Source organism: Desmodus rotundus, unplaced genomic scaffold (genome assembly GCF_022682495.2).
Source record: "Desmodus rotundus isolate HL8 unplaced genomic scaffold, HLdesRot8A.1 manual_scaffold_561, whole genome shotgun sequence".
Taxonomy (NCBI): Eukaryota; Metazoa; Chordata; class Mammalia; order Chiroptera; family Phyllostomidae; genus Desmodus; species Desmodus rotundus.
The window spans coordinates 1-10,545 of record NW_026527656.1 but is presented as its reverse complement, the minus strand read 5'-3'; the positions used below and the strand labels follow the sequence as shown (position 1 = coordinate 10,545).

At 52.6% G+C, this 10,545-nt stretch overlaps 3 protein-coding genes across 6 annotated transcripts; 2 read left to right on the top strand and 1 right to left on the bottom strand.

Annotated features, from left to right (window-relative positions):
- The first annotated feature begins 704 nt into the window (after positions 1 to 704).
- LOC112300637 (proteasome activator complex subunit 2) lies at positions 705 to 3,971 on the top strand. Of its 4 annotated transcripts, none has more exons than XM_024555921.4 (11): positions 705 to 835; positions 1,136 to 1,168; positions 1,605 to 1,667; positions 1,886 to 1,972; positions 2,077 to 2,107; positions 2,193 to 2,290; positions 2,861 to 2,929; positions 3,078 to 3,145; positions 3,296 to 3,350; positions 3,666 to 3,752; positions 3,845 to 3,971. In XM_024555921.4, exons 1-11 carry the CDS (start codon positions 788 to 790, stop codon positions 3,923 to 3,925), a joined length of 720 nt encoding a protein of 239 aa, XP_024411689.2. In that variant the 5' UTR covers positions 705 to 787; the 3' UTR covers positions 3,926 to 3,971. The 4 variants fall into 4 exon arrangements, with proteins under 4 accessions (XP_024411689.2, XP_045047642.2, XP_024411698.2 ...); XM_045191707.3 differs by having other exon boundaries at positions 3,613 to 3,752; XM_024555930.4 differs by lacking the exon at positions 3,845 to 3,971 and having other exon boundaries at positions 3,605 to 3,731.
- Positions 3,972 to 4,987: 1,016 nt separating this feature from the next.
- LOC128780150 (ER membrane protein complex subunit 9) lies at positions 4,988 to 7,603 on the top strand. Its single transcript, XM_053917963.2, has 5 exons — positions 4,988 to 5,410; positions 5,553 to 5,629; positions 6,964 to 7,033; positions 7,121 to 7,215; positions 7,374 to 7,603. Exons 1-5 carry the CDS (start codon positions 5,213 to 5,215, stop codon positions 7,552 to 7,554), a joined length of 621 nt encoding a protein of 206 aa, XP_053773938.1. The 5' UTR covers positions 4,988 to 5,212; the 3' UTR covers positions 7,555 to 7,603.
- Positions 7,604 to 7,607: 4 nt separating this feature from the next.
- LOC112300654 (proteasome activator complex subunit 1) lies at positions 7,608 to 10,366 on the bottom strand. The gene is made up of 11 exons (XM_024555942.4): positions 10,205 to 10,366; positions 9,587 to 9,619; positions 9,390 to 9,452; positions 9,160 to 9,270; positions 9,030 to 9,072; positions 8,812 to 8,909; positions 8,485 to 8,553; positions 8,332 to 8,399; positions 8,175 to 8,229; positions 8,009 to 8,095; positions 7,608 to 7,830 (listed from the first exon to the last, which is right to left on the bottom strand). The coding sequence occupies exons 1-11, from the start codon at positions 10,235 to 10,237 to the stop codon at positions 7,750 to 7,752; spliced, it is 741 nt and encodes a 246-aa protein (XP_024411710.4). The 5' UTR covers positions 10,238 to 10,366; the 3' UTR covers positions 7,608 to 7,749.
- Positions 10,367 to 10,545: the final 179 nt, after the last annotated feature.

Genomic DNA, 10,545 nt, shown 5'->3' with positions numbered 1-10,545 from the left:
GTGGCCTATACGGGTGGCCCCAGCCAATGAGAAGAGTAAATAGTCCCTGGTCTCACCCCACCCCTCCGCCCCCAGAGTCTCACTGCTTCTAACTTGGTTCTAGAGCTATTCCCTACCTTCCTCCAAGCTGGTTCGCCCCGTTTCGGTTGACCAAAGGAGCCGGGTTATCCTTATTTCCCTCAATTCCTTCCTCTGTATCCTGACCAGTAGTCCTTGCTCCTGTCCCCACTGGGGAAGTCCCATTCTGCCCGGGACTCCACTCTGGCGAGCCTGTGCCCGGCTCAAGCGAGTCCCTCCCCTTCTCCAGTCAGTCTTGAAGGCTGGGAGTCCCTGCGCCTACTCTCTTTCATAGCCTGCTAGCCCTTCTCAGCCCCAGGCTCTCCCTTTTACTACTCCCAACGCTCTGATCCCTCTCCGGCCTCTCCTCACAGTCGCGCCTTCTAGAAGAAGCCCTACCACCGAACACCTCCTTTCCCACTCTCCCACCTCTCTCACCCCAACACAGACTTCCTGTAAGCCCCGCCCCTTCTCGAGAGTTCAGTCTCCGCGGTCCCACTGGCCCGAGCGCCTCAGTCGGGCAGCCCCCGGCCTTAGACCCTGTCAGCACCGCCTCTCCCGGTTTTAACTAGCCGAGCATGGCTGAGGGGCTCGCTACACTTGCGGCCTGCCAGGGGGAGGGGAAAAAAGGAAGGGGGCGGGGTTGAGGGGGGCGGGCCTGGGTGTGGGGAGTGAAAGCGAAAGCCCAGGAGGCGAGCCGGGAGACCGAAATCTAGCAAATTGAAGCGGTATGGCCAAGCCTTGTGGGGTGCGCCTGAGCGGGGAAGCCCGCAAACAGGTAACGGGGATCTGGGAGGCTAGGAGGGGGCCAGGGAGCCCTCGTGGTAGAGGCCAACCTGGGTAGGGACCAAGTCGTGCTGGAGAACTCCCTCAACCTCTTTAGTGCTTTCACTTCTGCTCGGGAATTCCCAGATTCCAGCCCTCTAGCCAGTCTCTTCGTTGAGCATGGACTTCCGGGGAAATCTGGCTGGTGGTGGGAAGGGCCCGAGCCAAGTTGGAGGGCATTCCATTGGGGGTGGGATCTTACTGTTGACAATTGAGACCCTTAACCAACATCCGGGTATTGCTCTCTGTGTAGGTGGATGTCTTCAGGCAAAATCTTTTCCAAGAGGTAAGTCTTCTGGATTCAAGGGATTTGACCGAGAATCTTAGACCAATGCCCGAGGGTCACAACCTCTCAGAGTGACCCCCAAACCCATCCTAAACCGGGACCCTACTTCCCTTATAAAGCCTTCACCCAAGATAAGCTCCTAATTATTGATCTCTACCTTTGATTTGACCCCTCTTAATACTCTTCCCCACTCCTCCCACTTCTCTCCCCTCTTGGTGTGGAGGGAAATGCTATGGCCCTGAAGCAGAAACACCACAATTCTAACCTTGGTTTTTGCCACTTCCCAGCTTGGGCAAGTCCCTTCACTTTTCAGGGCTTCTTTAGTTTCCTCATCAGTCTTGGGTTCAATAATTTTCAAGGGCCCTTCCAGTCCCACTTCTCAGATGTCTCATTGAGGGTCTTCTGTTATTCCCCACCCTTGCAATGTAATCCACAGGCTGAGGAATTCCTCTACAGATTCTTGCCACAGAAAATCATACACCTGAATCAGCTCTTGCAAGTGAGTAGTGTGAACCCCTCTTGCTCCATCCCATGGCCTCCATTTTCTCCACCCACCCTGTCTAGCTAACAGCTGGGCTCCGCATGCATAGAACAATTGTGGGTGGTGGACTAGGAACTTTAGGATTGTGTGAGGCCTGAGCCTAGGATGGGAGGCAGAGGGCAGATGGGATGTGTGGAGGGAAGGTTGAGCGGCCCCTGATAATAAGCTCTGTGCAGGAGGACTCCCTTAACATGACCGACCTGACCTCTCTCCGAGCCCCACTGGACATCCCTATTCCAGACCCCCCACCCAAGGATGATGAGGTGAGGCATTCAGGGTGTAGGGCTTAGACTCCAAACCCAATGGAAGTGATGGCCCTCCGACCTCCATGACTTTTCTGAAGCTACTCTCCCCCATTCTACTTTAGATGGAAACAGATAAACAGGAGAAGAAGGAAGGTAAGAGAGGAAGGGGTGGCTAGGGAAAAGGAAATGGCACAGTGACTGCTGGATGAGAAGAGGTCTAAATCCCCTTTTTTCACAGTCCCTAAGTGTGGCTTTCTCCCTGGGAATGAGAAGCTTCTGGCCCTGCTTGCCCTGGTTAAGCCAGAAGTCTGGACTCTCAAAGAAAAATGTATTCTGGTAAGCCTGGGAACTGAGAGAAATAGAAAGAGAAGACAGGCCAGGCCCCAGGGTCCTTCAGAAATGCAAGTCCTTCATGCAGGAACCTATTCCTGAAGTAGGAAACTTCCATCTGTGATGTGGATGTAGACACCTTTTGTTCTGTTAGACCTCTGATATCACAGCGGTATTCCTGAAATCAGAGACTGTGCTATACCCACCTCCATAACCTCAGAACCCACTGCTGTACCAGGTATACAGTGCAGGTGCTATAACATAGTAAGTTGATTTTAAGAGTTTGGGCCCTAGAGGAAGACTGCCTGAGTTCAAATCATGACTCTATGACTTACCTAGCTGGTTACATAAATCTCTTAGGTTCTCTAGATGATCTATGACTCAGTTTGTTAATCTGTTAAAAAGGCATAAAAAGAATATTAAACTTAAAAGAGTAAAATAAATGTATAATACATAGCATAGTGCTTGGCACATAATAAATGCTTCATTAAATAGAGCCATTATTAGGAAGTAGCAGAAATAGGAAGAACCCAGTAGGTTTGTTGAATGAGCACTACATGGTACGTCTTCACGTAGGTGATCACATGGATCCAGCACTTGATCCCCAAGATTGAGGATGGAAATGACTTTGGGGTGGCAATCCAGGTAAGAAAAGGGTGTATGAGGACATTAAGAGTGGCTTGGGGAGTGAGGGTTAGGAGCTAAACATAACTGGGAAGAGGAGGGAGATAGTGAGTGAAGAAGGGAGGACAGTAAGTGTTTTCTTTGCTTTCCATCTCTTTTGTTACCACAGGAGAAGGTGTTGGAAAGGGTGAATGCGGTCAAGACCAAAGTAGAAGCTTTCCAGACAACCATTTCCAAGTGAGGGCCACCGAAAGGCCAGCACAGGGATGCTGTGGGAACATTTTAGGGACTCCCAAAGCTGGACAGTCCCCTCAGGATGATGGGGGGCTTTGGGAAGGGTCTGAGAGAATATGTCTCTCTGAACGCCCATCCCTGTGCTTCCGGCAGGTACTTCTCAGAACGCGGGGATGCTGTGGCCAAGGCCTCTAAGGAGACCCATGTAGTGAGTGGATTGTCCACCAGCCTTTCAGCTGAGGCTGGCTGGGGGTGGGGTGAGGAACGGGGGATAGAGGTTCTCTTTGTCTTGTTTATGACCCTCCACATGTGGGGAATATCAGGCCATAATCATTGTCTAGGAAAACTAATTTGGGCTTCAAAAACGCTTGACCCCCTTTTTTTGTTTGTTTGTAACTATGGGAATCCCATTTCTTGGTGCTGACAAGGGCTCATCCTCAAATTACCTATTCCCTGTATGAGGAAACCAGACTATGTCCCAACCTCCCATGGGGCTGACTCGGCTTTGCCTTCCACATCCCAGATGGATTACCGGGCCCTGGTGCACGAAAGAGATGAGACAGCCTATGGGGAACTCAGGGCCATGGTGCTGGACCTGAGGGCCTTCTATGTGAGTGTGAAGTAAGCCCCTCAGGGAGTTGGATGAGGGAGGGCAGAGGAAAGGCCAAGAACCTGATTGCTGTCCTTCTGGCTTTCTTCCAGGCTGAGCTTTATCATATCATCAGCAAAAACCTGGAGAAAATTGTTAACCCAAAGGGTGAAGAGAAGCCATCTATGTACTGAGCCCAGGGCTAGAAAAGAAATAAATTACCAATACTTGTGTGGATTACCTCTGGTGTGTGTCATTCATTCAAAAAACATTTACTGAGTGCCACCTTTGTCCAGACACTGAATGTGAATTTGGAGCTGTGAAAGGGAAAGGGTTCCAGGTAGACAAAGATGAATTAGATGCCCAACAGGGTGGAAACTTAAATGCCATGACAGCCATGAAGATAACCTATATTGGGGATTTTCACAAGTTATTCCCATCTGGGGATCTCATGAGTGCTTCCTGGAAGAGGTGGCATTTGGGCAGAGCCCTTATAGGAAGAATCGGGCTTTGGACAGACAAGGTAAAAGCTCTGTGGGTGAAGTCAGGAAATGAAGAAAGGAAAAGCCTTTCATCACTTCATCATCCTCCAGCAAGCCTGGAGGAAGAATGGTTTCACAGGAAGAATTAGGGGTAAATGGTTGGACTCCTTCTCAAGGGCTGGGAGGTTAAAAAACAATCCCAAGACATTATAATGAAGGAAATCACACCCGAGGATATTATGGGAAGGATGGGTCTGTACATTTTTTTTTTTTACCCACCTTCAGCCAATTGCTGTCTTCATTTCTACAGATACTACTACATCAAGGGAACTAAGGGCCAGATTAACTTGTGGTTGGAAAGGTAGTGTAGCTCATTATTAAGTAGAAGCATCAGTCTAGAGTACAAATCCATTCATCTGATAGTAGGAATAAGCTAGTCTGCTACGTGCCCAAATTCGAAAATCTGCTCCGGGACACCCGATGCAGGGCACACCCTCCTGGCTCTGTGGGGCCTTTGGGAGCCGGCTGCACAGTCTCACAGAAGCCATCCCGCAATCACGAGCCAAAGTCGGGTAACCTAGCCAATCTGCGAGCTAGCAGTGCTTGCTTTACAGTTGTGGGCTCTTTTCAGTCCTCTGGCGACAAAGGTGTGGCAAGGTCTGGGCGAGGCTAGTGATTGGACAAAATGAGAACCTCTAAACCTATCAAGTGGCACCATGTAGGCAGTACTCCAGAAGTCAGTCCAGCTTGAGCAGGCGGTTCTCGGTCCCAGAGACGAGCACGAATCTGAGGCCGCCCCCTGGGGGCTGGCGGAGGCGGAGCTCAGTGCAGTGGCGTGCATCGCCACCGCCAGCATTCCCGGCCAGGTTGGGGCCCCTGGAGTCTTCGAGCCGGGTCAGGGTCATCCCCGAACCTAAGTGACGGGTCACGGGAAGGGCCAGGGAACGCGCAGGGGTGGTAGAAGAAGCTTCCGGGACCTGAGCTGGGGCCCGGCTTGCCATGGGGGAGGTGGAGATCTCGGCCCGGGCGTACGTGAAGATGTGCCTGCACGCTGCCCGATATCCTCACGCCGCGGTCAATGGGCTGTTGTTGGCGCCGGTGCCGCAATCGGGAGAATGCCTTTGTCTAGCCGACTGTGTGCCACTGTTCCACAGCCACCTGGCCCTGTCCGTCATGCTGGAGGTCGCCCTCAACCAGGTGCCGCTGCTGGATGCCCACCAAATACCGAGAAATCCCCTAACACCCCTCGCCCAAGCCCATCTCCGGCCTCTTAGCAGCAGTGTACACCCTCAGGGCAGGCAGCTCGAGTTAGTTACTGACGGCCCCTTTCCCGTGGCAGGTGGATGTGTGGGGCGCGCAGGCCGGTCTGGTAGTGGCTGGGTACTACCACGCTAATGCAGCTCTCCATGACCAGAGGTAAGTGGGGTAGCCAGAGACAGAAGGCTAAGGGTTATGGGGTGGGGGTGGGGTCATGAGAACCCCTCTTGGTCATTCCTTCAATCTTTCCTTAATCAAAGGCTTAGGAGCAGGGACTCTATACCAGGCATAAGGCTGGGTACTGGAGTGAGGAAACAGAAAGATGCTTGGGAGGAGCAGTGGTAGGGGTGGGGAGGACAGCTGTGTATGAATAAGAAAAGGCTAACACTAGTTTTAACCAAAGTGACCCCCCCAAACTGCTGACAGAAACTCGGAAGCCCAACCAACAACTTAAAAAAACCCCCACAAAATTTACTTTCTGTAAGTAGGAAAATATATCCACTTATATATTAATCGTGTATCTACATTAAAGTATACATACTATTTTATAATTTGCTTTTCCCTTATTTAATAAATATCTGACATTTTTCCATCTCTACACCAAGACCTACCTTACCATAAAACTATGTAATATGAATACAGATGTACCATAATTTATTTAATGCCTATTTTGAATATTGAGATTGTTTCCAATATTTTGTTATAGACTGCCCCATTATTACAGTAACTTTTTTCTTCCTTCCTTCCTTTCCTTCCTTCCTTCCTTCTCTCCCTCCCTCCCTTCCTTCCTTTCTGAGAAAGAGAGGGAGAGGCCCTGGCTGGTGTGACTCAGTGGATTGATCACCAGCCTGCAAAGCAAAGGGTCACCAGTTCAGTTCCTAGACAGAGCACATTCCTGGGTTGCAGGCCAAGAACCCAGGGGCAGATGCACAAGACGCAACCACACATTGATGTTTCTCTCCTTCTCTTTCTCCCTCCCTTCCCCTCTCTCTAAAAATAAATAACATCTTTTTAAAACAGAGAGAGGGAGAGAAACATCATTGTGTGAAAGGTACATCAATCAGTTGCCTCTCACATGCCCCCAACCAGGGACCTGGCCTGCAACCCAGGCATGTGCCCCACCCGGGAATCAAACCGGCAAACCCTTGGTCCACAGGCCAGCGCTCAAGTTCACTGAGCCACACCAGCCGGGCTATAGTACTTTCTTTTTAAGTGGCATTTCTGGGTCAGCATATCTGTAGTATACAGTTTAAATCTGGATGGTTATGCCAAATTACCCCCCCAAGAAGACCATCTTTGATTTTCACTTTCACTAGCAGTGTCTGAGCACCTGTTTCCCACAGCATTCAAGTATCAAGCAGACTGGATCCCCCAGCTTAGCTACAGGGAAACACAGTCACTGCACTCATGTCTGTGAGACCTGGGAGACACAGTTCATACGAATGGGGTCTCTCCAGTCGGCTCCTCACTCCTCTGATCTTCCCTCTACACAGCCCTGGGCCCCTTGCCTTGAAAATCGCTGGGCGGATTGCAGAATTCTTCCCTGATGCAGTACTTATTATGGTGAGGCTTGGGTTTGGAGGAGGGGGTTGGAAAGAAAATAGGAAGAGGGATCCTTGAAGCCCTCACTTGCCCTGGTTGTCCACACAGCTGGATAATCAGAAACTGGTATCTCAGCCTCATGTGCCCTCAGTCATCGTTCTGGAGAACCATGGTCTTCGCTGGGTCCCCAAGGACAAGAATTTGTGAGTGCCCCACTCCCTCTACTTCTTCTTGGAAACCCACAGTACCGGGGTCTCTGTCCTTGGTTCTGCCCCAAGGGTCATTCTCTAGACCTAACTTCTGTTAAGTGTCTGGCCCCACTGCCAGCTGAGTTTCATCTCCATGGGGGTTACTATTTCAGAGTGATGTGGAGGGACTGGGAAGAGTCACGGCAGATGGTGGGAACACTACTGGACAGCCGGGCCCACCAGCACCTTGTGGACTTCGACTGCCATCTTGATGACATCCGGCAGGACTGGACCAACCAGCAGCTCAACACCCAAATCACACAGTGGGTTGGTCCCACCAATGGAAATGCCTGAGCCAGGCCAGAGTGGGAGGGTCAGGATCCAATAAAGAGACTTGAGCTGATGGATACTGTTATGACTATATTTATTGTGCCTGAGAGGCAAAGTGAGGGAGAAACCTCAAAAGGCTGAAGGTAGGACAAAATCTGGAGTTCCCTGTCAAAGACAGGAAGTTCTCTCTTGGATCCACTGCAGTGTGAGAGGAGGCTCTCAATAGATCATTCCCTTTGTTTCTCCCCTGGGCTTCTTGAGCTTCTCAAAGTTCTTCAGGATGATGTCATATAACACAGCCTGCAAGGCCAGGGAGGAGTGGGGATCAGCCATAAGCCCCCCATGGATCTGTGCCCCTTTTCTAACCTTGCAGAAAGACTGAGCTTTGTCACCCTTTACCCGCAGCCTGCAGGGTCAGGGGATGGGTAGCCCGGGAAAGTTGCCTCTGCCCACCCTTGCCCCATCCTCTCCTCCTCACATAAGCATTTCGGATCTCCATGACCATTAGCCGGATGTCCCGGTACTCTGCCTCATCCAGCTCGTGTACCAGCTGCCGATAATCACCCTGTGGAAGACCTGGGTCAGGGCCGCCTTCAAATATGTCCTTCCCCACTGCCATGCACCCTGACCTGGATCTCACCTACCACATGGGGCTGCTTGGCTGCTTTAGCCACAGCATCGCCTCGCTCAGAGAAATACCTGTGGGAAACAGAAGGGTGTGGAGTGGGAGGAGAGAGCCCAGGCCTCTCTGTCTCAGCCAAGGCAGGATGTGCACGTGGGTGCAGTTGGACAGACACTCACTTGGAGATTTGACTGTGGAATCCTTCCAGCTTGGTGTGAAGGGCAGTCATCAGCTCAAATACCTTCTCCTGGGGAAAGAATGCAAGGGGGAAAGTGGAAAACAGGATGGACTAGAGAGGTAAGAAGAGTGGGGGAGTGAGGCAGCACTCTAACCTGCACAGCTACTCCGAAGTTGTTTCCATCCTCAATCCGAGGTATCTGCAGCTGCAACCAGGTGGTGACCTGGGAGGAGGGAATGGCATCAAAGCCACGTCAGCCTTCAACCCAGTTCCCAAGTTCCTGTCCTTCCTTGCTTCCTGCCCACTTTGGGTGGCAGCATGCCAGGTCCATCCTGAGGCACAGAGCCTAAACTTCCAGCTTCATCTGCTGTGTCCTCTCCAACTAAGACCTGGCAGGTGCCATGATCCAAATTGCAGGGATCAAGGAAGACAAAGGGTTTGACCTAGAGCCTGGGGGTAGAAGTGAAGTGGGAGGGCTCACCAGGTTAAGCTGCTCAATGACATCCTTGATCTCAGGCTTTAAGCGCTGCAGGAGGATCACGATCTTCTCGTTGCAGTTCACAGGGCCACAGGGAGGACCTAGAGAGTGGCCAATAAGTTAGTCACATGGCCAGGACTGAGTGAGGGGTGGGGAAGAAGAATCCTTCAAGAAGAGCTCCTGAAAGATGAGACTCAAGTCCCTTCCCACCAGAGTGGTACCTTTGTCTTCATCATCTTTCTTCTTTTCATCCTTGTCTTCCTTCTGCAGGGAAAGAAGGGCTCTTGGGAGACAGGTCTAAGGCTAATTTTCCCATGGTTGAGTCCCTCCTCCCAGCTCTTCCTGGCTTGCCTCCTGCTGTTTCTTCCGCTCCTCCTTCTCTTTCTCCTTCACTGGGTCAGGCACTGGGATGTCCAATGGGGCCTTCAGATTGCTCAGGTTGGCTTCATTGAGAGCTGGCTCCTGACACAGGGTAGGAGGAGGCCTGGAGGCAAGGGCATCCCTCTCACCTCCTCACTCTCCTGGTCCTCAGACTCTCCCCCTTGGCCTCTACTCTCTAGCTCCCTGCCCAGCCCCAGTACCTTTAAAAATGCATCCAACTCAGAAATCTTCTTGGGGAAGTAGCTCCCAAGCAGGTTCTCTGTCTGTGCATGAGGAAGATGGGTGTCAGAAGCAAATGTATTTCCTAGGCAGTGACGCAGGGCTGACCCTGCCCAGCAAGAAAGGGCTGAGCAGTAGGGATAGGGGGCTGATGGGGCACTGATGGGGTGAGTCTTACCTTGGTACACACGTCTTCACGGAACACATCCACCTGTGGGACATAGGCAGCCCTTCAGACACCTGGTTTTATGGCCAGTTCATTTGGGTACTGTTCCCTCAGGGCTGTGTAGGGCTCAGTCTGGGGAAGGGTGGAGCAGGTGCCCGTGGGAGTGGATTTGGGGGATGAGGACATTTCTGGCTGCAAAGGGCGAGTGGTTCAGGTGAGAACAGATCCTTCGGGTCTCTTGGGCTGTGTAAGAGCCTTCTGAGACTGGGCAGGGATAGAATACCCTGTGGAGTGGGCCCCGGGGCCCTCCCTGTGGGAAAGGCAACGAGGAGGCAAGGCAGGTGCCGCACCCCGTCTGTGTGTGGGCCCGGCACCAGGCCAGAGGACTTCCCCTCCACGCTAGCTCTCCGCTTCACCTCAACCCGCTGAACCTCGGCCGCCTCCTCTCTCCCGGCAGGCGAACCCCGCTGGTCTCCCCGGGCCTCCAGTGCTCCCTTCATGGAGGCTCACTTGGGCTGAAGGACTGACCTCGACAAGTGTCGGGGGAGCTGGAAGGCGGATTACCTACGTCCTCAGGTTTTCGGCGCCATGCTTCCCTAATGAGCCCTTCCTCGAACCCGCAGCGCTCACCTTGGCTTGGGCTTCAGGCTGGACCCTGATCATGGCCACGACCGGGTCGGGGACGTGAGCGCCGCACGAGGAGCGAAGGCTGGGCACGGAGAAGGGAAAGCGAAAGCAGCGCGCGTAACCGGCGCGGCTTTCCTGAGTAGCGGGGAGTGGAGGCACAGGAGGAGGCGGTGTCAGGCCCGGGGGGGGGGGGGGGGGGGAAAGCTGGGATGGGGGGAGTGGGGGAGCAGGGGAAGGAAGCTTCGGCGGGGCTCCTCACCCCTAGAGACGGAGCAGAGCGTTTCCTCTGAGGCCGTTTGTCCACCTCCCCACCCCGCCTCTCTGCTCTCGACGCCCCCGCCTCT